Raw genomic sequence first — 25,825 nt, forward strand, 5'->3', positions numbered from 1 at the left:
GGTCACATAACATATTGGGCAAAGGAAACGAGCTTCCCTTATGAGGTTGTGTTCTCAGATCCTACTACTCGGGCCCTGATGGGTTGTAAGCCAACAGGAGCGGAGGGTGTGCAGGCACTCACGTGGCGGGAGAAGTAGTAGAAGCTCAGCATCATGACGAAGATCATCACTGTCATCGTGTACTTAGAAGGCACCAAGGGCAGCCTGCAGGGCAGAGAGTAATTCAACTGAAGGCACCCAGGCTGCTCTCCTAAAAGGTGTTTTATTCCAGTGGGGGTGCACTCCTTCCTGGGTCCCAGAAATTCCTAGCTCCTTTAGCACCTTCACTTTTACTGCCTACCACTGGGCAGCAGTAAAGCTTTCTTAAGTCACTAAGAGCCAACCAATCCTGGCGCCTCCTGGCTGCACTTGGAATTCACATCAGGGCTGCTCCCAGGTGTTAATAAATACTGCATCATCTGACTGATCCCAGAAGTAACTGCAAGCATGTAGGAACTTGGAAAAAGGAGAGACTACCATCACAGCGATGGAATTAAGGCACAATTTTGCCATGCTTTTTTAGAACTATGTATTTTTGTGTGGAGCTATATAGTTCATTATTTTCATTACTGTATTGTATTCTGTTGCATGAATATACCACAACTTACATACCACTCACTGTGTAATTTGGATCGTTTTCATTTGTTTTGAATGTTTGTGTGGCTATTATGAATTCTTGTACACATCCTGGGGCATATACATGTACATGGATTTCTCTAAGGAACGTGTGTAGCAGTGGAATTGCTGGAATCTCTGAGTTACCATTGTACTTGGTATTATCAGAGGAACCTTAATTCTTGCTAAACTGGTAAGTGTGTAACGGTCTTTTGTTATGGTCTTAATTTGGATTTCCTGATTACTTAAATGCCTTTCATTTATTAGTGGCCATTTAGATTTCTTCTGTGTGAAGGACTATTTAAGAGTTCTCCCCAGCTTCTAATCTTTTGTGAAAACTTACCTGATTGTTGTCAAGCCACTGAATCACAACATTCTAAAACTTGAGAGCTAGAGGAGACCTTGGAGAGCTTCCTGTCCACTATCCTTTTTAAGAGATGAAACTGAGACTCGGGAAAACTGGGCTGCCTGCCGCTCCACAGAGAATGACTGTGACAGGTTAGGAATCCAGGACTTCTAGGCAGAAGGCAGTGTTCTTTTTCCCCCCTTTTTTCTGCTGCCTATACTGCCTGCCAGTTACATGCAGCCCCATCCATTTCACTTCTCTCCCCCTCGCCCCACCTCTAGACCACACTGCTGCTGCTCTCCAAGCTTTCCTCTGACTTGGGAGGACCAGGCCCATACTAAAACCATTCTCCCTCTGCCCAGCCCTCCTATAGAAATACACACTAACTTCTCTACTCTGCCTTTACAAGGCGGAGATCATAAGGCTCTGGCCATAGTATTCCCTGACTCTAGAGGAAAGGAGCCCAAAATGCGGACCAGGAGGGAAAGCAGTCACCTTACCTGCCAGTGCCATTGAGCCCTGGGGTGGAGAGGATCTGCATCTTCTCTAAGGCGACCAGAGGAAAGCTGGTGGACAGATAATGGCACCCTCAGGTCCCATCTGGGTACAAGAGGCTGGTGCCCAGGTAAACACGGAGGCAGCCCAGATCCTCCCCTCATCAGGAATGGGAAGCTCTGCCCCAGGTTCACAGCCGTTCAGAGGCACGTCTCCGAGCAGCCATGAACCCTGATTCCCTAGAGATAGAAAGCCACCTCCGTGTAGGGCCATGACTTTGAAATGGGGACTAAGGAGTTGGAAGCAGAAATTCCAGATTCCCAAACAAGTTCCATCTTACCCGGGTTCCTGGAAACGTCTGCGGTCATACTCATCAAAGATGGGGCGCCAGGCACAGAGGTTGATGACAGCCACAGCGCCCGTGACCAGCAGCATGAGGGTGAGCTTCACCATGTGGCTGACCTGCACCAGCATGATGGTGGCGATGAGGGACAGCACGGCCACATAGTTGTAATACTTGGGGTTCTCCAGGCAGCCATCCTCTGTCGCCATCCCCAAGGTGCCGTTGTTGGGTCCCATGTAGTACTGCAGGCAGCTCAGCTGAGGCCAGGGCCACGGGAAGAACAGACATTGTCAGCGAAGGCTGTGGTGGCAGTGCTGCTCAGCCGCCACTTCCCCAGCTCCCTCAGAAACACCGAGAAGGGTGGGAAAATTTGCCAGGGAATAATACAAATTAATTCCTACTAAGGGCTTTACTATCATCCCTTTGGCTGTTCACAAAAACTACCCGAGTGTTTTTAGTATTGCCACCATTGAGGAGAGACTCAGGCTGGACTCGCCCAAACTAGCGCAATTAGCAAGTGGGAAAGCCAGAGCTAGGAGTCCAGTCTTCAGGTTTCAAATCTAGTAACGCTCTCGCCCACATCACACTGTTAAAGAGGGAACGTGGGGCCAGCTCATCACCCACACCTCACAACTGCACGGATGGCAGCCACTCTGCTCAAACGCTCCCCCATTTTGGAGTTGGTCCCACTGCTGGGCAGATGCAGTCAGTAGAAAGTGTGTCCACAAACAATCTATCCTCCTTTTTGTAGCCTTCACCCACTGAGCTGGGCTGGCTTTGGGGAAGTTCTCAGCATGGGACTCGAGCATGTGAAAAATTTCAGACCCCCCTGGTTTTTCACCATCCACAAGTGACAGGATCTCCAGGTATCCTGCACAGTGTCCATGACCTTGTTAAACAGTGGTCCTAGATCGGCACCAGCCTTCAGGTGTGTTCTGACATACAAAGGGTGAGGGGCTTTTTTCCCCTGCACTGTGGGCACCGGGCCACCCAGGGGCATGTTAGGTTCTGGAGCTCCTAATTCCATTCCGTTAGATTTGTGATCAACTGGCCCTAAGGCTGTGTCATCTATACTGCTGCCACAGTAAGGCTCCATACTGAGTTTGTTTTGTTTTTTAAGCCTCACCAGAGGACATGCTTGGGGGGGGGGGGGGGGGGGGAGAGAGGAGAGAGAAACATTGATTGGTTTGCCTTCTGTACTTCTGTGCCCTGACTGGGAATCGAACCAGCACCTTTTAGTGCAAAGCACAACGCTCAACAAACTGAGCCACTCTAGCCGGGCTCTCCATGCTGAGTTTTTTCCTGAACTTAGATTGTTAAAGAAAATAATATTTGAAAAAATAGGACTTTTTAAAAGAATGTCTATAATACCCCCCAAATTGGTGGGAGCAGTGATGACGAACAAGAGAAGAGAACATCAGTCACAGCTCCCAGCACCCAGTGCTCTAGGAAGGTCTGGCCAAATGGATGAAGGCCAAACAGAAGAGCTCCTTTAGTGGAAGAGGTTTGCCTCCCTTGTCGTGACAGATACCTGACACTAGCCACACAGCGGAGGATACTTACGATATGCAGAACACTTACGAGTATTGTACCCCTTGGGCAGTGAGGTAAGGAGGAAGAAAACGGGATTGGGATTTAGACCTTCAGTTCTTGACTCTGTCACTTATTGGCTTGTGTGACTTAAAAGAAGTGAATTAACCTCTCTGAGCTTTAGCTCTTCTATAGAACTACAGCTAATAATACTGACCTCTTGGGATTGTTATCAAGATTAAGTGATGAATGTAAACTGTGGTTGAAAAGTAAAAAAAGATTAAGTGATTTAATATATATAAAGCACCTAGCACATGGTGGGATCTGGTGCATGGTGTTGGTTCTTGAACTTGGAGAACAAAGAGCTGGGAACAAGTCAGTCTCGGAGTTTTCCTGGGGAGAAGACCCTTCTGTTTTGCCAGGATCTTGTTAGGAACCTGATGCCACTCCAGACCTGTCTCGTGGTGGAGGAATGGTTTGACAAGCTGCCCATGCTGGCCAGTATGGAAGCCTTTTTCCACTAATGGGAGTGTCCCTTCACAAGGACAGCAGGAACTCACCATGTCCACGACATTTGCCATAACCAGAATGAAGATGGCTAACATGGCCCAGGTGTTCCTCGCCCAGCGTGTCCGGTCAATCCACGTCGAGAAGGCCACAAGCTTCTTAGGAAAGGCCTAGAAGGAATGGAGTTTCAAGGGCCATGAGCCTGGAGACCACTGCTAACGACTCCAGGTGCTCTCATACTTCCAGGAACCTAAGAAGTAGAGCTGTGCGTGCGAGTCAGCCAAAACTGACCGCGGGGCAGAGCGGAGGAGGGAGCGCAGGAATCCTGGCGCTCTACCCCTCACCTGTGCCATACTCAGGAAATGTCACAGCTCCCGGATAGCAGAACCGTTTCCTCAGGAGACACAGGACCGGCCCAGGAGGCTGCGGGCAGCACTAGCCAGCGTAGCCCGTTTCTTACCTCCAAGTGACAAGGCCAAGATGGGAGACTAGACTTGTTAGGTCCAGCCATCTTTGCCTGGCTAGTCTGCCTTTCCCGGGCCGGCATACCTAAAATCTTCCATTACCTGGCAAGCCACCTGCCAGATTAACTTTCCTAAAACACTACGTTGGTTTTGTCATTCTGATAAAAACTCTGCATGGCACCTCGGTGCTCAGAGAAGTCTTAATCCTTTTGTCTGGGTGTCAAGATCCTCCACAGCCAGTGCCAGCCCACCTTCCAGCTGGGCCTCCACTGCTGTTGGACACAGGCTCTCGTTTCTCTGGGCTCCGGCTTACACACTCATGCGTGCTCCAGCGTCAGGGCCCGGCCCCAAGTGGGTGCTCAGCGATGTCCATGAATGACTCAATGTGGAGTCTGAATGAGTGGATAACCCTGCACCGTTCTAACAGATCTGTAATCTGTTTGTAAGGATCTGACAGGATGCGTAACTCCAGCAATACTCACTTTCACGGGGAGGGACGCTCACTTCCCAAGGGCTTTTGAGCCTGAAGGAGAGCGCTGCTTACCCGGGGAAAGATGGCAGCCAGCGAGCAGACCGTCAGGACCAGAAGCAGGAGCTCCCCAACCACAAAGGTCACATAGTTGGTCATCAGCCTGTAACAGAGAAGGCGATGAGGAGGGACCGGGGGGGGGGGGGGGGGGGAGGGGGGGGGAGAGGAAGGGGTAGGAGGCAGAAGGCAAGCCCTACAAGTAAGGCACAAGCCTGTACCTGGAAGTTCTGTGTGCCGCCAGGGGCCTGCCAGCTGAGTGCGGGGCCTGGGACTGTGCGGCCCTCCCCCGCTGTCACTGTGGACCCAGGACATTTCCCAGAGAAGGCAGACTCGCAGATGCCCCCGGGGCAGAGCCCAGTAACACCCGAGAAGGAATTCTTAGGAATGAGCATCCTGCCACATAGCTATGGTGTTGCTAATCCAGTGCCTGATTCTTGGTTGTACCCGATTCCTGGTCGCCTCTCACCCTTTGAAATATCACCCTGTCAGTGAGGCCTGCTCTGAGCATCCTATAAAAATGCACACAAGCCAAAATCCAGCTCACCACCAGCATCCCTCTCTCTCCTCCTCACTTGTCTTGTATCTGTAGCACTTATCCTGTCTGCGTATATATTCTGATTAATTGTTCACGTTTATCTTCCCCTTCTAAAATGTAAGTTCCACTGGAGCAGGGATTTTTTTGTTACCTTCACTGCTACAACCCTAGACCTTAGCCCCAGGCACGAAGCAGACAGTAAATACTTGTGAATGAATGAGTGAATTTGGGCCTCACAACAACCCTGAGTTAGCTGGGGCAGGTACTATTATCCTCAGATTATCCTCCTCGTCAGCTCTGACTTTACAAGCTGATGCTTCAGGAGCCCTCAGTGACAGGCCTGCGGTCACAACGAAGAGTAAAGTGTGTCCGGGACCTAGGCCCATGTGACTGAGTCCTAGGCTCTTTAGGGCTCCCCAAACAAACGGAACAGGGCTCCACCCAGCTCCTTTCTGCTGGGAAATCAATCCCTGAGCAGGATGAGCTGCTGACTGGCTCGGGCAGGGAGGGAGGGACTTGTCCTCAGTTGGGCAGTTAAGGCAAGGACTCCAGAACACCCACCTGGCCCCAGAGGACTAGCTGCTGCGTTAGAGCTACCCGTCTGGACCTGAGCCTAAATCTTTCTTTAGAGATGAGCCAAGAAGGGGAACCAGGTTGGCTTTGGTGACTGAAGTTGAGGAGTGTCCCCAGCCTGTCTCCTTATCCCAGAACCACGTAGGCCCAGCTAGGCCGGGTCTCCAACCCCTAGACCAGGCGTCCTCAAACTACGGCCGCGGGCCACATGCGGGTGTTTTTGCCGTTTTGTTTTTTTACTTCAAAATAAGATATGTGCAGTGTGCATAGGAATTTGTTCATAGTTTTTTTTTTAAACTAGTCCGGCCCTCCAACGGTCTGAGGGACAGTGAACTGGCCCCGTTTAAAAAGTTTGAGGACCCCTGCCCTAGACCCTCTGTCTCTCAGCCTTCTCAGCCCTGGTCTGATCCCCATTTTGATGCTAGTGCTAGTCCAGACCCAGGGGGCGGAGTGAAGCACAGCCCCCACATTCCCTGGCCTGAGGTCAGCTGGGGCTGTTCCGTGGGGGGCAAGGACCAGAGGAGTGCTGCGTCCCTACATCAGGCTCCTGCTGCGGCCCCCTCACCAGGGGTCGATGACGATCTCCACCAGGGCCGCGCAGAGCAGCACGACGCAGGAGCAGCTGAAGGCGGCCCCGCTCTGCTTTTCCTTCTCCACCGAGTAGCGGGTTTCCAGCTCGGGGTCCATGAACCGCATGGACAGGAGGAAGGTGTTTCTCTTCTTCACTCTGCGGTGGAAATGAGCCGTGAGACGCAAGGGCCACCTCCGCCTGGGCCTAGCAGGAAGGTGACGGCACGGAGCCTGGGCCAGGGCGTGGGGTGGGCACTTACACCTGCGCGGACTCCCGCTCGAGCAGGGCCTCGTTGAGGAGCTGGTTGAGCTCGTGCTCGTCCTCAGAGGCGTCCACCACCCGATCAGCCAGGTCCTGAAGGCGCAGCCTCCGGTGAGGGTTGGGGAACGAGGGGTTGTCGGCCTACAAGGCAGCGGTGGGGGACAGATGGGGTGCAGTTGGAGAATGACATGGGGTTGGGGGTGCCACCCTCGAGGACTGACCCCTCGGCTCTAGAAACCATTTTCCAGGGAAAGTCTTCCCAGTGCGCCCACGCAGCTCCCTCCCGCTTGGGTCTGCATCCAGAGCCACGGTCCTTTCTGGTTTCCCTGGGACACTGGTCCCAGGCCCTGTGGCCCCCACAGACACTCTGCAGTGGTCACCACTAACGGCAGCATCCTCGGGGAGCGCTGCCTGGCTCCCGAGCCAGAGACCCCTGCTGGACAGCGTAGTCCAAGCACATCCTGCTCCGAGGACAGGAGGGCTATGGCATACACATCGGCATCTGGGCATGGGACCTGTGGAGTCTGAACCTAGTCAGAGCATTGAGCTTAGTTCAGCCCTGAACTCTGACTTCTAAAACAGTCCTGGAAACGGGATTTTTCATGGATGTCTTGGCTGCCCTCAGGTCTATAGGGCTCTGGGACATCAGAGCTAGGCAAGGCTCAGAGGTGAGCACCTTTTTGTTTTTCTTTAAGATTTTTAGAGAGAGAGGAAGGGAGAAGGAGAGAAAGATCAATGTGAGAGTGGAGCATTGATCGGCCACCTTCTGCACGCCCACTACCAGAGATTGAGCCCTCAACCCCAGGCATGTGCCCTGACCAGGAATCAAACCAGCAACCTTTTGGTGCATAGGATGACGCCCAATCAACTGAGCCATACCAGCCAGGGCGAGTACCTTTTTGTTTTTTTTTAATCTTTATTCAGATTATTACAGATGTTCCTCTTTTTTCCCCCCATAGCTCCCCTCCACCCAGTTCCCACCCCACCCCAAGCCCTCGCCCACCCCCCCGCCCCACACACCACACACTGCCCTCGTCCATAGGTATAAGCTTTGTCCAATCTCTTCCCACACCCCCCACACCCCCTTCCCACCGAAAATTGTCAGTCCACTCCCTTTCCATGCCCCTGATTCTATTATATTCACCAGTTTGTTCTGCTCATCAGATTTTTTATTCATTTTTAGATTCACTTGTTGATAGATATGTATTTGTTGTCACTTTGTTGTTCATAATTTTTTAGCTTTACCTTTTTCTTCTTCCTCCTCTTCTTAAAGAATATCCTTCAGCATTTCATGTGATACTGGTTTGGTGGTGATGAACTCCTTTAGCTTTTTCTTGTCTATGAAGTTCTTTATCTGACCTTCAATTCTGAATGATAGCTTTGCTGGGTAGAGTAATCTTGGTTGTAGGTTCTGCTGTTCATCACTTTGAATATTTCTTGCCACTCCCTTCTGGCCTGCATAGTTTCTGTTGAGAAATCAGCTGACAGTCGTATGGGTACTCCCTTGTAGGTAACTAAATGTTTTTCTCTTGCTGCTTTTAAGATTCTCTCTTTGTCTTTTGCCCTTGGCATTTTAATTATGATGTGTCTTGGTGTGGTCCTCTTTGGATTCCTATTGTTTGTGGTTCTCTGTGCTTCCTGGACTTGTAAGTCTATATCTTTCACCAGGTGGGGTAAGTTTTCTGTCATTATTTCTTCAAATAACTTGCTCTCTCTCTTCTTCTGGCACCCCCATAATTCGGATGTTGGTACGCTTGACGTTGTGCCAGAGGCTCCTTATACTATCTTCATATTTTTGGATTCTTTTTGCTTTTTGCTTTTCTGGTTAGGTGTTTTTTGCTTTCTCATATTTCAAATCTTTGACTTGATTCTTGGGATCCTCTAGACTACTATTGAATCTCTGTATATTATTCTTTATTTCAGTCAGTGTATGCTTAATTTCTGACTGGTCCTTTTCCATTTTTTTGGCATTCTCACTAAGATCCTTGAAGGTCTAAGTTCCTTGGAGGTTTCTAGAAGATTATTGAGTAACCTTATAATTGTGGTTTTGAACTCTATATCCAGTATTTTGCTTTCATCCATTTCTTTCATTTGTGACATCTTTGTCTCCACATTTTGGCTGCTTCCCTGTGTTTGTTTCTATGTATTGGGTAGAGCTGCTAAGTCTCCTTGAATTGATAGAGTTGCCTTGTATGGTAAGTGTCCTATAGGGCCCAGTGGCTCAGCCTCCCCAGTCGCCTGAGCTGGGAGCTACAGGTGCACCTCTTTGTGGGCTGTGAGCACAGTCTTGTTGTAGTTGAGCCTTGATAGCTGTTGGTGTCACTGGGAGGAATTGACCTCCAGGCCAATTGGCTGTGAGGACCAGCTGTATCTACAATGGGAGAGCTGCTGTGCAGGAGATACCCTAGGAGCAGGACTTGCTTCAGTGGGGCTTTGGTGCTCACTGAGTCTGCCCCTTGAGTGTGTCACTTATGGATGTGTAGAGTTGTAATCTGGTATGGTCTCACACTGTCCACTGGGTACACTGGCTCTTGGATCTCCAAGGAGGTGCAAAGTCAACCACTGCCTAAGCCACCCAGCAGGAGCTACAGAGAGATCTGCAGATTCCTCCTTTGTATTGGGTTTGGAAGTGCCCCGACGAGGCCCAGCTGTGTAGCAAGACAGGCTGCTGCTGCCTGTTGGAGAGGTTTTAGGCTGAGAAAGGAAAGGCCTTTCATATGCTAAAGCCAAACCACTACTACTGCTACGCACAGCTTGGGTGGGGTTGTAAATTGGTGGGGCAGGGTCTCAGGGAATCTCCTGGACAGAGCAAACAGCAATGGCTGCCAGTCAGCCCTGCACTGGAGAAGTCCCAGGTCCCAGCGCAGGAAAAATGACCGCTGCAAGCACCTCCATCTGAAAGAATGTTGCACTCCCATTCCTGTCCCGATGCCAGACAGTCCAGTTTCTCCCCGTATGTGTCTGGGTCCCCCAGAGTCTCGCCTGGAACTGGAGTTCAAAGCAAGCAGGAGCTTGTATCTCCCTCCCAATTAAAAGAGCAGCGCACCCGGGTGCCAGCCCATTCCGCGCCTCCGCACCTCCTACCCGTCTCAATGCGCTTTCTTCTTGACCTCTCGTTGAAGAACTTCACTCAGCCAGCTTTCCCGCGGTTCTGGATGATTTGCTCTGTCTTTTAGTTGTAGTTTTGATGTGGTTGTGAAAGGCAGCAAGTACAGGTGTTTACCAATGCCGCCATCTTGGCTCCTTATTGCGAGTACCTCTTTTGATGTTACCCACGCCGACCCCAGGTAAATGACAAGGAGACTCTGGGCTGGGGCTTCGGGAGAGGGGACTTGCTCGGGCTACACAGCTCAAAGGGAGCAGAGCCCAGGCTGGCGGCCACCTCTCCAACTCTGAGCACAGGCCCCTTCCTGCGGCAACCGTCGCCTCCCCATCCCCTGCCCACATCCTGGCCCTCAGCCCTGCACATACCTGGGCATCCTGCTCCTCGTTCTCCTCTGACGTGGAGCCGCTGGTGTGGACACTCCCATTGGACTCCTTGGTCTCAATGAGGGCAGGGGAGCTGGGCTTTGAGGACGCGGGCGCGCCGTTGGGCAGGGCCTGCAGTGGGAAGCAGCGGCCATCAGGGACTCCAGACGCTGCCAGCTGCCCACCATCCTGTGGCGCGTCTGCTTGCAGTCTGCAGTCTCCTCACCAGCGTTCAGAAGCCTTGTGCACTTGGAAATTTCACTGCTCAGTTCCTCCTCTAGTGTTTAAATGCTATAATTTTCTAGGATTTATTTCTACTATTAAAACCTGTCCCAGAATTCCCATTCCTATTTCTAAAACAGTACCTCAAAGGCACAGGGATTCACAGAGGTCTTTTTTGGTGTGGAGCCCTGTCAGATACCTTCCAAAAGTCTGAATATTCCATAAGCCAATGTCCCCAATGATTAGTTTATTTCCTTGGTAGAAGTATACACTATCACACAGGGAAGTCATTCATTCATTCATTCATTCATTCATTCATTTAACGAGCATTAACTGAGTACCTACTATGTGACAGGAACTGATCTAATTCCTGGCGGTACAGACAAAATGCCCTGACCTTGGGAGCGCACATTCTAGGGAGGAAAGGCTGTCAGTAAAGTGGTCACAGCACGTAAGGAGAGACAGTGCTCTGGAGGAGGAGGATGTCAGGAGACACGGATTGCAGTGTGACTGCAAAGAACAGGTCTGGGAGGCGTCACCACCAAGATGACATTTCAGTAAAGGCCTGTTGATGGCGGACGGGGCGGGGGGAGGGGGGATCCCATAAGAGGGAGCAGCTGGTGCAAAGGCCCTGGAACAGGCATGAACTGGGGGAACTGAGCCCAGCCTGAGGCCAGGGCCGCCGGGCAGAGTGAGTGAGAGGGGACCGGGCGGTGAGGGCCCGACCCTAGCTGACCACTGCTCCTCTTAGTGAGACAGGAGACCCAGGGAGGGTTCTGAGCAGGGGAGTGGCATGATTTCACTTAACAGGGTAGCGGCAAGGACAGAGGAGGGTGACTGCTTGGGATACTATTGCAGGAACCCTACACGAGACGACAGTGGCATAAACGGGGATGGTAGCTGTGGGTGGTTGGAGCTCTATCTTTCAAGAAATGCCAACAGAACTTGCTCTGGGTTGTAGAGAGGGGCCAAGGCCCTAGCTGCTTTGGCTCTGTGGACAGTGTCGGCCTGACGACTGGAGGGTCCCAGGTTTGATTCCAGTCGGGACACATGCTTGGGTTGCGGGCTTGATCGCCAGTGTGGGGCGTGCAGGAGGCGGCCGATCAATGATTCTCTCTCATCATGATGTTTCTATCTCTCCCTTTCCCTTCCTCTCTGAAATCAATAAAAAAAAATTTTATTTTTTTAAAAAAGAGGGGTCAAGGAGATCCTCAAAGCTTGTGGTCTGAGCAAGTTGAAAAAAAAAATGGAGCGGCCACTGGCAGGTGAGGAAGACTGAGGAAGAGCGGCCATGACAGGCGGGAAAGCTGATGAAGAGGACTTGAGTGTGGACAGCAGGAGCGAGAGCGCGCCATCGCCTGGTAACGCCAAGCTGCCTGCTCTGCACACGAATGGGGATGCACCAGTGGCTGTAGCTGCGTGCGGGGCAGCGGGCTGGGGCTGAGAGCTAGATTTGGGAGCTGTCAGAGGTGGCATTTCAGACAGTGAGATTGACAGGGTTAGTGGAAGGGGAAGACGCCTGCTCACACTCTCCTCCTCACTTCATTCCACTAAACCCTGGAGATTTCTGCAAAGGAACTGTGTTTGCTCCTGTGACTCCCAGAGACACCCCTCTCCTCCCAGGACCCTCCCACCATCCTTCACGCACGCTCACGTCTCACTGACTGTAGAGCAGGCAGGGTGATCTGAGCATCTGGAGACCCGGCACAGCTGTGAGGCTCATCCTGCGCGCAGGACAGTCCTGCCAGCTGCTTCCTGCCCCACGCCCCCTAGCGGCTGACAGCGGCTGCGCAGCCAGGGGGTGGAGAGAACTAGAGTCTCCAGCAGCGACACTCACATTCCCTGAGGGTGTACCAAGTGCTGGCAGGGAGGGACGCCTGGTAAAATACCTGATGAATGTCATACGGCAACAGGTCGTTCCTCTCATAAAGCGCTCCTAGAATTCAGAGCTGGGGAAAGCCTCCAAATGGATATGAATGTGCTTTTCTCAGAAACTCACCTGGCTGACAGCCACATCACCAGTGTCCTGCCTTGGGAACAACTCAAGACATGAGACTGTTCACAGCTTCATCTTTCACACGAACGAAGGTAGAAAGTGAGCGGAGAGCCGGCCGGGGCCCGGGAGGGGGCCGAGGTGAGGAAGGAGGGGCATCCACTGCCTCCCCGCACCCTCCCCCTGCGCTCCCCCTTGGCATCCAGGCCACTCCCGTGGCTTCCACCGCGACCTCCTGCAGGGACCCTCACTGCCACCCCGCCGCTCAGAGCACCACACACGTTCCCGGGGCGGACAGGACAGGCGCCTTCCCGCAGACGCTGCTGGCCCTCTGCAAGGCGGCCTCTCGTCACTGCTCAGCGGCACTCAGCATCGCTGGGATGCCCACCGGCACCCCACAGCTCACTCCGCCGTCAAGCCGTGCCGTCCTCTGCCCCCCGCCCCTGCCAGGCCCTCCTTTCCGCCCCTCGTGCAGGGGAGGGTGGGGACTCACCGAGCTGCTGAGGCCGTTTTGGGAGGCGGTTTTCTTCACCTCTGGCTTGGACGCAATGATGAGGTAGGTTTCAATGCCCTTCTCCTCCAGGTAATCGCAGCGGCTGCCCCCCTCGCCGGGCTCCACGTCGAACTCCCCCTTCAGGCAGTCCAGGGTGCTCTGGGAGATGTGCACGCGCCTGCACCGCGGCCAGAGAGGCCCTGAGCACGGCCCCCCCGCACCCGCCCGACGGCCCCGGCCCAGGCTGCCGCTCGGGCCAGCGTCTCGGGGAGCATGGGACAGAGGCCACCGGGGCTGAGACAGGGAGGGCCTGTGTGGGCAGCGTGGCACCTGCCCCTCTCGGAGCCTCGGTGTTAAGTCCGTGAGACAGGAATGAAATTTTGTCCTCAGGACACTTAGAATCTGTCTGCACCCGTTTTCGGGGGCAATGGGCCCTTTTCTGGGGAGTCACCCCGGAGGGAGAGGCTGTGACTCCAGATGCCCTCAGCCCGCCCGCCCTGAGCGCAGGCAGGTCCTGGCCCGGCCGCCTCTGTAACCGGCAAGCGGCCCTCCGGGCTGCTGCTGGCATCACTGACGGCCGCTGGGGAGCCTGGCTCTGACTGAGTGTGATGGCACCCGAGCCCGGGCAGCCCTGCCAGTCGGTCAAGGGGACGGGAGGACACCCGGCTGCAGAGGACCAGGCAGCAGAGGCCACAGCCAACCCCAGACCAAGGAGACGGGCCCCCGAGAAGGAACACCGCTCCTGGTGGGAGGGGCCTGGTCCGAGCCACAGACCCATGGGATGGCTGTCCACGGGGAAGGAACACTCACCCGGGGATGCCGCCAGCCTCCATCTTGTTGGCCACAGTGACATCGGTAGACCACACGTCATACTGCCAGCGCTTCTGGCCCAGGACGCCCCCTAGCACGGTGCCCGTGTGCACCCCCACACGCATGTCCACCCCGGTCTTTGTCTTCTCCCGCACGTACCTGCCAGGCACACAGAAAGGAGGGGGGTCAGGGGAAGCCCGCAGCCAGGTGCCGGCCCCCTCGCCCCCTCGCCCCCAGGAGGGCTCCCACACGCTTCTCTCCTCTGGGCCAAGCGGCCAACTGGGTGCCCCCAGCTTCCTGCCTGCCTTTGAGCGGAGTGGGCAGGACTGCCCCGGCCTCGTCCTGAGGGGCCTCCCGTTGCATCACGTCACTCCGTCCCGCACTACACGCCTGAGCAGACTCCGCCGGGGCCCCCACGACAGACCTGCTCCCCCCACGGCCCAGGCGCCCCCTCCCTGCAGCGGCGCCCGCTTACGAGATGGCCTCCACCATGGCGAGCCCCATGAGGATGGAGCAGACGGCGTGGTCCTCCCGGTAGTCGGGCAGGCCGCAGATGCAGTAGTAACAGTCGCCCAGGATCTTAATCCGCAGCTGGTGGTATTTCTGAAAGGGCAGGGCGCGGGCTGCGGCGGGAGGAGCCACAGCGCAGAGGAGGGACGGAGGGAGGGAGGGAAGGAAGGAGGGGGGGGCCCGGGAGCCGGCACAGGACGGGAGGGCACTCACGGCCGCCAGCTTGTCGAAGCGGGCGAAGAGCTCGTTGAGCAGCTTCACGAGCTCCTGGGCGCTGCAGGTGGAAGACAGCTGGGTGAAGCCCACGATGTCCGCGAAGAGGATGCTGAGGGAGGAGGCACCGGGTGAGGCTCCCGCCGCACCCCCGACGCCACGCCAGCTCCGCTCCCAGCCCCGGCAGCCAGGGTCCCGGGGAAGCAGGTCCTTGCTCAAGCCCCCGAGCGGTGAGACCTGGGCACTTGGAGGATGAATGTGCGGCTCTGGCGCGGAGCTCATCCTGTGGGCTTCCCTCTGTGGGCCCTTCCCAGGCTGCCTCCCGCCTGGCCCAGGAGGAAGGCAGGAGCCCCCGTGCCGGCCTGAATGCTGGGTGGCCCCACAGATGCCACTTCCCGGCTCTGGTGATGCTGGTACCACCACGGGGCTGGACCAGCGAGCCCAAAGCGTGTCTCAGCCCCGACGCCGTCTGCAGGGCCGCTCACGCCGCGGGGATGGCTTCGCTCCTGGTCCCAGGGGAGACCTCCATCCGCAGCGCTCAGCTGAGCCCACAGGGCCCCGCCCGTCCTGCTCTCGGAGCCTGTGCGGCCGGCGCACCTGACATTCTCGTGGCGGTACATGTACATGGTGTTGAACTGCTGCTGGTCCTTCTGGCTCTCGTCCTTCTTCATGTCCTTCAGCATCTCGTCAGCCACATGCTTGGGCAGGATGGAGAGCATCAGGTTCTCCTGTGGGGCACCGGGAGGGCAGAGTGAGTGGGGACCTCGGGGTCTCACTGGTGCTCATCCAGGGGCAGCTCAAGTACTTCCGGGAAGAAACACCCGATTCTGGCAACGTCAGCCAGGAACCATTCGCCCCCCACAGACCCCAGAGCACAGGCCCAGAACGGGCAGCACCTGCACTGAGCAGGCTCGGGGCCGTGGCCTGAGCCCCTTCGGGAGTGCTGATGGGAGCCAGGAGCCCGGGAGAAATCCAAGCCTGGCTCTGGGCCTCCGAGGCGTCCCCCCGCCACAGGCAGTGAGACAGGTCCGGGGGCCGTTCTCCGCTGCTCCTGCCCTGTGCGTCCTCGAGGGCAGGGCCTGAGCAGGAGGCTCTCCTCCTCTGTCCTGGATGGGCAGCCGAGAGGCCCCCAGGTTCTGGTGTTGAACCCCAGTCCCTACCAGCCAGAGGGCTGGGCCTCAGCCCCTCCCATTCCCCCAGGACGGTCTGCAGACCAGAGCCCCCCACCTGCTCGCCACCACAGCACAGGAGGGTCCCCACCTCCCGTCTGTTTCCATGGGCAGCATCAACCCTCTCTCAGAGTGACTCACATGGCGACAACGAGGCCTGTCCCGTCTGCCAGCCTGAGACCTTAGAGGGCATGGCTATCCCCCTCGCGTTCCCACAGCCACGCCCTCTGTCAGAACCTCTGGGGTGGCATCAGGGCAGCTCGGGAATGAGAAGCCAAAGGAACCCAGGGCGTGGGGGGCGTGGGGGGCGTGGGGGGCGCAGGGGCCGAGGACGGGACTGAGGACTCTCCTTTTTAACCCTCACCTGAGAGTGAGGGCATTTTTTAGAGAGAGTGGAAGGGGAGAGAGCGAGGAGAAAAAAGAGAAACATCTAAGTGCCAGAGACACATGGGTTGGTTGCCTCCCACATGCACCCCCCCCCCAACCAGGATGGGGATCAGATCTGTAACCCAGGTACGTGCCCTTGACTGGGAATCCAACCGGAGACCCTCTGGTGCACAGGCCAACACTAACCACTGAGCAACGCTGGCCAAGTCCAGGGGGATTTTCAAACCAGAGATGGGGGTGGGGGGGGGGGGGGCGCTGCCAGCTCTCCTGGGCTGCCTAGGGACAGAGCTGCTGGGGTCCCCAGGGAGAAGGGGCAGCAGTGAGCCCCAAGGCTGGGGCAGGAACTGGGGATCCCAATCATGTCCCGTAAGGTGCTCCATGGCCCAACCTCAGTCCCAGTTTCCCCGGAAACAAGTCAGGTCTCCCGAGGGTGGCCCCACCGCCTCCTCCCAGCACGGCCCGGGCTCAAGACGGTCAGCCCTGGCGGGACAGGCCGCGGCAGGAGCACTCCGTGCAGCCCGAGGCCGGGGCGCGGCCCAGGATCCACGCGTGCCGAGGCCCTGAGCGGCTCCCGGGTGGGGAAGGGGTGGGGACCGCCACTCCGCGTTACGTGATTTCCGTCACGTTTTTCAGGAGCACGAACACACTGAAAGCATAAGAGCAACAGAACAACAAGCAGCTGTGGGTGCACGTGAAGGCTGCCAGCCGCCAGCCGCCTCGCGTGGCTTAGGAAACCTGAGTCACCCTCAGCCCGGTCAGCGGGCGGGGGCCACCGGGTCGCTGTGATGAAACTGGCTTTCAACAAGCAGGCGTCCGCAGAGAGGACACGCACACGACAGAGAAAGGAGCGAGACGGCAGCCGCCAGGGACTCCACGGGGGAGGACACGCCACTGGGAGGCAGAGGTCAGAGGGCGGGCGTGGCCGTGGGCGGTGAAGGAGGCGCCCTCCCCTGCCAGGTCACCGCCAGGACTTCTGTAACCGCCAGATCCACCCCCACCTCCGAGGCTCTGCCCTTCCCCGGCCTGCGCCCCCCACGCGGGTGCTCTCTACCCGCCACGCTCCTCCAGAGCCCAGGCCTCCTGACTGGGCACCCACCGGCCTTCCTGGTCCCATTTGCCTGCTCTCCTTGAGTCTATCGACAAGCCCCTCCTACCACCGCGCACCCCACCCCACCCCTGCACCCTTCAACAACCTCACCCCACCCCTACCCTGCCCAGGCCCGCTCCTCTCCCTCTGCCCGCATCCTTGGTGTGTCTATTGGCGCTGACATGGGCTGCCCTTAGATTCAGAGACTCTAAGCCCTTTCCCGGACCCCCTTTGCGGGGTGTGATGTTAGCGGCGGCTCTTCTAGAAAAGCGCTCATCTGCCCGTAGAGGATGCCTGACATCCATGCCCAGGGCCCAGGGGGCAGGCCCAACACCTCGTACGGGTTCTTGGAGGAGGGAGGAGGCTGGGATCCAGGCGTCCTTGTCTGGGGGGCCCCACAGGAGATGCAGGGGTGGTGGGGAGAGGGACCCCAGGGTAGCCGAGCCTCGACGGGGGCCAGCGCGGAGGGGGGTGGCTTGCCCTCCCCGGCATTGAGGCAGAGCCTGCTCTTCCTCAAATAGCACTCGCTATATGTTTCGGGAGCCACGAGAATGTTCCAAGCCTCTGACCCATTAATGACTCCTGCGGGGATTTATCTCCAGCACAAATAACCCAAAAGAAGGGAAAAGACACATGTGCCCGAGGAGTGCGCTGCAGGGGCACCACACACGTGGGAAACACTGCGAGCCGCCCCCACGCCAGCGAACGGTTAAGTAAACCGTGCCGGTCCTGTGGGTGGAGGAGTGTGCCCCTTGAACCGGTCTCGGTAAACGCTGTTGCCCCAAGACAGCGAGAGAGAAAAGCAGGGCGGACCCAGACCGTATTCTGCGAAGGTGATGGGGATCCGCGTGCGTCTAAGTCAAGGCAGGGGCGGGGGCGAGAGCCAAGAGCCACTGGGGGGATGGGATGGAGAGAAAACGTAAAATGTTTTCCAAACTGCTATATATGGTGTTGTGCTGCTGCTTTTTAAAGAAACCTTTTAAACTGGAAATAAACACAGAACTTCCTGTTGCCTCCAGCGGTGACCCTGGCCATCGCCCGACACAGCAACCCGTTTGCTCAGAAAGGGGAGATCCTGGCCAGAGCAAAAGCAGCCATCTCTCTCTGAGTCCTGAACATCAACTGCAAGAGAGCCAAGGCTGGGGCAGGAACCTGGGGATCCCAGTCATGCCCTGTAAGGTGCTCCATGCCCCAACCACAGTCTCACAGCCCTTTACGATACGATACGATTCCATCTTAAATAAACTCACAGCATCAAGTGGCACCTGCACAAGCCCCTTGGCCTTTCACAGAAGCCAAGGGTCTGGGATGAGGAGGGGGAGACCTGCTGGGAGCCCCCCCCCCCAAGGAAACACATGACCTCAGCAGGGACTGACCATGAGGGGAGGAGCTGGGGGGTGGGGGGGGGGTGGTCTGGGTGGCTGGGACTCAGCCCAGAGAAGCCTCGCAGAAATGCCTCACGTCGGAGGGCAGCTGTTGCCTGGGGAAAGCTGAGGAGAGAAGGCTGCTGGGAAACGGACTGTGGCCTCCCGAGGGGGACTTCTCTAAACGTCAAAACAGTCCCCGTGAAGCGTGTGCTGCCCTGAGACGCGGCGAACTCCCACCCCGACCCGCCAGCGGCCACAGGAGGGAGTCCCCACAGGGTGGAAGGCTGGCCCGGACCCCGCCGAACTGCCCACACGGCTTTGGGAGTTATCCTAAAAACACGGGAGCTCAGCCCAGGCCCGGACCCTCTGGGAAAAGCACCAATGAGGTCTCACAAAGGAAGAACAAGCGCTGGAAGCCTCCGGGAGGCTCCCGGGTCCAGAAAGCACTGCCCCGTCCTGGGAGGAGCACCCGGACCGCCCGGTGGGGAGCCGACAGCTGGGGCAGGGCCTGGGGGGGGGGGGGGGCAGGAGCACGGTGTCCTGACCCTGGGGAGAAGTGGTGGGGGGGGCCCAGGGCTGGATGCACGGCCTCCGGGCCCCAGGGGCTGGGCTCTCCTCTTCCGGGAACAGGTATCTGCTGAGCTTCCCGGTGGCCTGTGAGGCCTGGTGGGGCAGCCTGTCAGCTTGGCCTCGGTGCCCAGATGGCTGTGTGTGCATGTGGTGTGGTGTGTGTGCGGTACCTGCTTGTCTGAGGGTGTGTGTGTGTCCCTGTGCATGTACAGGTGTGTCCTACATATGTGCTGTGTGTACACACCCACACACAAATACAGGTCATGACAACCCATCACAGGCTGTGAGCACACAGCTGTCCACAGACATGTCGATTCTGGTCCTGATGGATCCGGGTTCTTGGAGCTTCCAAGCCACTCGGAAGCCGTGCAGTCCCTGGACCCCACCAGGTGCCCTCCTGGCCTGCCCACCTGAGCAGAGGCGGCGGGGGGGAAGGATGTGGGGGAGGAGGACCCGGCCTGCTAGCCCTGGGCGGCCAGAGCCTCAACGCCAGCTCACGTGCCGTCAGGAAACCCCAGTGCTACCGTCTGACTACAGGGCAGGTGTCGCCCTGCAGACTAGGGGACCACACCCCTCGGTCACTCGGTCACTGGGCATCTGTGCAGGCCCTTGAGCTGGGAAGGTCAAAGGTAAACAGGACTCCCAGGAGCTCCGCTGGGCGGGCAGTGAGGTCACCGCGGGGTGACTGGCCTCACGGGGCAGGAACGCTCTGCTGTCTTCAGCCAAGGCCCTGGGAGTTCAGAGAGGGAGAGGCTGTGTCACAGCCATCTTTCCACAAGACCTTCCAGAGCCAGAACAGGCTCCAAGCCAGGGTTCCCGCGTCTCCTGGGCGGGTGGGCTCCGATGGGGAAGCAGAGCCACACTGAATCGCAGTGGTGGGGCCGGACTAGCAGGTCCCCACCAGGCGTGTCGTCCTGGACAGAAGAGAAATCACACAGACCCAGGGTCAGCCCAGAGCTCGCCCCTGCGGGAGAGGGGACACTGAGTCCGTGAGCCTCTGGTCACGCGCCTGGACTCCCGTGCCGTCTCCAGAGGTGGGTGGGGCCGCTGTGTGGGCCAAGGTGACCGCGGCCTCAGGAGACAGCCCTCTGGACCCGCGGAAGGCCACGTGTGTGCTACCTGGAGCCCTCACAGCGTGCCTGGCACAAAGCAGGCGCTCCTTGGAGGTTGGTGAGTTAATGAGCTGTCAAGGAGGAGACGTGGCCCGAGGGACGAGCCATCACCCTCTGGAACAGCACGATCAGAGCTTTCCGCCGCCACGGAGACGGCCCGAGCCCGTGTCCCACGGCGGCACCTGCCACCCGCAGCTACTGAGCACGCGAACGCGGCCAGGGCAGCGGGGACTCTCGTTTTTAATTCTTTAATTTTCATTCATTTAAACGGCCGCCTGTGGCCAGTGGCTGCCATACTGGACAGTGCAGACACGTAGCCATGAAGCACAGCTCGCGTGCCAACACGGAGGGGCAGAGCGCGGCCGCCTGGAGGCCACCGTGCTGAGCAGGACGCGGAGGGCGCACCTGCGGCCAGGGGGAAGGGAGGGGGTGCTATGGCGTCTGCAGGGGAAGCACCCGCCTGCTTCCGTCCTGGACCCCCGGGCGCAGCTCAGTCCACCCTGGGAATGAAGGCCCAAGCGACACAGACCCAGTCTCCACCCGGAAGGCTTCACGGTGGCTGCGCGTCCCTCCCTTTGCCTCCGTCCAGTGCGCTTCTCCCACATGCCGCTCCCACCTTCCTTGACTCTTCCCCACCCCGGGTGCCCACGTCCACCGGGCACAGCCAGCGTCCCCCTGTGGGCCCATCCCCCCTGCACTGTCGGAAATGTGGCTTGTTCTGCTGGAGCCTGGAATGCCAGGATGAAGAACTTCCAGGGAAAGCCACGGGGTGGGCGCTGGGCGCGCACAGCACCGATTCCGACTTCAACAGGAGACACTCACCTCGGGCCTGTCTCAAGCCCAGAGGCATCGAGGCTAAACTGACAGCGGAAATGCTAGCTCCGTTTGGGACCGGCACTGTGAGGGCACAAGTCACTGCCACGGCTGGTGTGGGGGGTGGGGGGCCCGGTCCTCTGTGGTTCCCGCCGAGCGAACGGCCGGTTAGCTCTCTCCGCCGGGTCCTCACAACAGGACAGGGCGGGGGCCACCGGCCACAACGCACCCACCGAGTAAGAGGAGGAGGCAGAGCTGCTGGGGAGGCGGGAGCTCCTCCGGCCGCAGCACCTCTTCCCGCCTCACCGGCTCCCAGGACAGCCGCAGCCTCCCCGTCGCCAGGACAACCGGGCACCTTGAGGACTGACTCTTAGCAGCCCAGCCCCAGGCCAGAGGGCAGCTGGCTCCCTTCTCTCCCCATGACTCCCCTCTCCCCTACCAACCTCCTCTGAGAACAAGGTTCAAGGTCGAGATTGCTCTATGCCTTCACCTCACAGCCCAAGGTCTGGAAGGGAACGGGGGGGGGGGGGGGCAGGCTCGGGCAGAGGTCGGAGAGGAGGGACCTTCAGGAAGATGAGAAACTGAAGCTGAGCCCGTGCGGTGCCAGCTGTCCAGAGTCCCAGCTCAGGCTCCCAGGAGAGACGCCTGACGCGCACGGTGAATGGCTGGCTCTCCCCTGAGACGCGGGCACCAAGAAGCAATGCCATCCCCGGTCAGAGGTCACCCCGGGCGCCGGGTTTAAGGCCGAGTGAGGGGCTGCTCTGTCACGGATCCCCCGGGAGCTGCACGGACAACAGCCCAGTGTCCACCTCCACCAGGCCCTCCAGGCGCCGGAGGAATAGGACCCGGCCCGCGGGTCCTCACTGAGGTGGGGGATGGCGAATGACTTGCTGACCTAGAACCCTGCAAGGTCAGCCCTGAGCTCTCCCCACCTGCCCGGCCACAGCTTCCTCCCCGTGGAGGGTGGGGACCGCAGTCACCCCCTCTTCCCTGAGTGAGGACAAGGCTGCTTGACCTCACCAACAGAATCTGAAGGAAGTGCAGGCCTCATGAGCCTCTGTCGTCCCTCCGTCCTCTCCCACCTCCTCCTTCAACCACGGCCCTCTCCCTGGGAAGTAGTTCTGTGTGTGATTCAGAAAGGCTCATCCTGCACTGTGTACCTGCCGACAGGTGTGCCCTGGGTGGACTTCCTGGATGCCTGCTGTTGCCAGGTGGCAGCTGAGGCGCTTAGCAACCATCAAGGTCCCCAACTCAACCCTGGAGCATGATCCCATGGAATACAGGAAAACAACTCCAGTCCCTTCCTCCGGGCCTCCTGCTACACCCGAGGAGCCGAGGGGAGCTGGGGAGAGAGGCCCGAGGTCCACCCGGGGTCACAGGTAAATGCCATCAGACTGCCCAGCGTTCGACACCGGCTCAGCTGATGCCAAGAGAGCCCCCGCAGGCCAGGGCCACGCTCGCAGAGCTTTAAATCCCCCCCGAAGAGGAGGAGACTGGAGCCGGGGAGGTTTCAGCAGCCAAGGCCCCATCCCCCTCCTTTTCATTACCCACATGCTCCCTCACCCGTGTGCCCTTCAAAAAGATGGACAGGCCCGCCCTGGGGACCAAGCAGAGGGTGACGCCTGTGACTGAGGCCCAGGGCTGTTCCCCGCTTCCCAGGGGGACGTGCTGGGCGGCCCAGCCATCCCGGAGTTGCCTGCTATGAGCAGCAGGTTGGTCACCTTCATAGAGGCCAGTCCAGCCTCCCAGGCGACAACAACGAAGAGAATGGAGTCAGAGGGAGCAGGAGGCGGGCCCTGACACCAGCTAACCCCCAGCTCCACTGTCCGGCTGAGGGGGACAAGGCCCAGGAGGAGAACGTCCTCTGGTGGCCACACAGCTGCCGTGGCAGGCCTTCCCCTCCGCACACACTGGGCTTCCTCCCAGAGCAGTTTAGGAAACAAGATCAATACACGCCAACCTCATCATCGGTGAGACGTGGACCCTGAGAACTAACCTCTGAAAGGAGGCTTCTCCGGCAAAGAGTGTACTGGCAATTGTTTCTAATTGGGAATCTTTTTCACAAGGTCATGAACACTGTGAGTGCATGGGGGCTGGTGTGGGACCCACCGCAACAGTTCCTTCCACAGGAGCCACGTCAAACCAGCTGTGTCTCCTGTCCTCCTAGGACGTGCCACAGCCCTTTCCAAAGTGCTCTCAGATCTGCCATCTCACTCTTTTTTTTTTTTTAATATTTGATCATTTTGGTCAAATACTTTTAAATATATATATATTTTATTGATTTTTTACAGAGAGGGAGAGGGATAGAGTTAGAAACATGGATGAGAGAGAAACATCGATCAGCTGCCTCCTGCACACCTCCTAGTGGGGATGTGCCTGCAACCAAGGTACATGCCCTTGACCGGAATCGAACTTGGGACCCTTCAGTCCGCAGGCCGACGCTCTATCCCAGGCGTCCTCAAACTACGGCCCGCGGGCCACATGCGGGTGTTTTTGCCGTTTTGTTTTTTTACTTCAAAATAAGATATGTGCAGTGTGCATAGAAACTTGTTCATAGGTTTTTTTTAAACTATAGTCCGGCCCTCCAACGGTCTGAGGGACAGTGAACTGGTCCCCTGTTTAAAAAGTTTGAGGACCCCTGCCACTGAGCCAAACCGGTCAGGGCTCTGTTATCTCACTCTTATTCCCACAAGGAGAAACATGAAATGGGACTGTGTAGCCTCTACCACCAGCCTCCACTCAGCCCCGAGGACACATCAGCTGACATTCCTGGGACATAAAACCACCCCAGAACTGGGGAGGAAGCAACCTGCATCTCGACTGTCACCATGGAGAAAGGCACACCAGCCCCAGCTACCTCCCAGCCCCTCCCCTCAGCTGGTGACCCCAGGAGCCAGGGTGGCCACAGCTAATCGCACTAAAGGGCTTCATGGCTTCTAGACTCAGAGTTCTTTATGTGATTCTCAAACAACCCATGACAATGGTATTATTTTTCGCCCCAATTTTCAGAAGACTAAAGACCAGAGTGTCACATAGCGGGAAGGAGAGAAATAAATAAATATTTAATATTTTCCAAGAAATAGGTGACCAAATGGAGACCTTAACCAAAGAACTGGAATGTATGTTTTAAAATAAAATGGACATTCTAGAACAGTGGTCGGCAAACTCATTAGTCAACAGAGCCAAATATCAACAGTACAACAATTGAAATTTCTTTTGAGAGCCCAATTTTTTAAACTTAAACTTCTTCTAACGCCACTTCTTCAAAATAGACTCGCCCAGGCTGTGGTATTTTGTGGAAGAGCCACACTCAAGGGGCCAAAGAGCCGCATGTGGCTCGCGAGCCGCAGTTTGCCGACCACTGTTCTAGAACAACAACAACAACAACAAATCCAAGAACCGAAATTAAGGATTCAACTGTTGGAAGTCAAGTCAGTAAAAAGATTCTATCTGATGCACAGAAAGAAACAAAAAGGAAGATGAGATTCAGGGGGGGAAAATTATGGAATGTGGTAAAAATGTCTAATAAGAATATCTAGAGTCCTAGAAGGGAAAGAACCAGACAGAAGCAACAAAAGCTACTTGCTTTGTATGCATAAATCATAATCCATGGACACAGACAATGGGGTGCTGAAGGCCTGGGGGAGGTGGGGGTGGTCTGGAGGGGGTCAATGGAAGAAAAGGGGACATATGTAATACTTTCAATAATACTTACTTTTTTAAAAAAAGCTACTTGCCGAAAATTTTCGAAACTGATAAAAGTCATCAAGCCATCAATTCAAGAAGCTCTTCAGATACCTAGCAGAGTAACTACAAAACAAATTCCTAGGTCCATTATTGGAAAACTGCTAAAAACCAAAGACGAAACTGTGAAAGCAACCAGAGGGAAAAAATACGCAATTACTTTAAAAGGAGCAACTGTATGTCTGACAGCTGGCATTTCCACAAAAACGATGGAAGCCAGAGGCTAATGGAATGAGACCTTCAAAGGATTGAAAGTAAAAATGTGGCAACCTAGAGTTCAATGTCTGATGAAATGAACAAGTTCCTGAAAAAACACACCTTTCCAAAGCTTAAACAAAGAGAAATATAAAAACCTTTATCTGTGAAGGAAACTGAATCTTCTCACAGAGAAAACTCTAGACCCACTGGGTTTCACCAGTGACTGATGCTAAACATTTAACAATGACCCAAATCTTCCTCAAACTCTTCCAGGGATTAGAAAGAGGGAACACATCTCAAATTATTTCCTAAGTCTGGCATTACCATGAGACCCAAACTTGTCAAAGTCACTGAAAGAAAACTAAAATGGTACGCCAATCTCTCTTGTGTACACAGTCCCAGAACTCCTAAGGAAAAGACGAGCAAATTGAAACTGCCAGGAGGGAGGAGAATTCCAGCCCTCCCAATGGTGAGAGTGCCTTTCCTCATTTCCAAAGGGCCTTACACATACCAGGTGTACAGGTTAATAATGCGGATTTTGTAATAGAAGAAAACATGATAACTTCAAGAGAAACATCAGAAGTGCTTTATTCAAAATAATGTCCATCGCTAGCTACACATTTCCCCCATCTTTCAGGTAATTGGTGGATACCGTCCCAGTAGAACTTTTCTTGTTTTGAGGCAAACCATTCAGAGACCCCATTTTCCACTTCTTCGTACGTTTTGAAGTGCTGCTCAGAAAGTGCGTGTGCCATCGATGGAACAAGTGGTAATCTGAAGGAGCAAGGTCTGGTGAATACAACGGGTGGGTTAATACTTCCCAGGCAAGATCTTTTAACGTGTCTTTAACTGGGTTTGAAG

General features: G+C 56.2%; 1 protein-coding gene across 3 annotated transcripts in view; it reads right to left on the reverse strand.

Moving 5' to 3' along the window:
* ADCY3 (adenylate cyclase 3) overlaps positions 1–25,825 on the reverse strand; it is a 55,770-nt gene that overhangs the window by 6,471 nt on the left and 23,474 nt on the right. For 2 of the 3 annotated variants that reach the window (XM_079791907.1, XM_079791906.1), the window contains exons 4-15: positions 15,115–15,245; positions 14,270–14,629; positions 13,795–13,953; positions 12,985–13,162; positions 10,280–10,408; positions 6,807–6,949; positions 6,542–6,703; positions 4,884–4,971; positions 3,929–4,045; positions 1,836–2,095; positions 1,501–1,566; positions 123–204 (exon numbers count right to left, since the gene is read on the reverse strand). In XM_079791907.1, coding sequence (XP_079648033.1) covers positions 123–204; positions 1,501–1,566; positions 1,836–2,095; positions 3,929–4,045; positions 4,884–4,971; positions 6,542–6,703; positions 6,807–6,949; positions 10,280–10,408; positions 12,985–13,162; positions 13,795–13,953; positions 14,270–14,629; positions 15,115–15,245 — 1,875 coding nt within the window. The remainder of the gene's footprint in view (positions 1–122; positions 205–1,500; positions 1,567–1,835; positions 2,096–3,928; positions 4,046–4,883; positions 4,972–6,541; positions 6,704–6,806; positions 6,950–10,279; positions 10,409–12,984; positions 13,163–13,794; positions 13,954–14,269; positions 14,630–15,114; positions 15,246–25,825) is intronic. The other variant, XM_079791908.1, reaches the window with a different exon arrangement.

Source organism: Cnephaeus nilssonii (genome assembly GCF_951640355.1).
Source record: "Cnephaeus nilssonii genome assembly, chromosome: 15".
NCBI lineage: Eukaryota > Metazoa > Chordata > Mammalia > Chiroptera > Vespertilionidae > Cnephaeus > Cnephaeus nilssonii.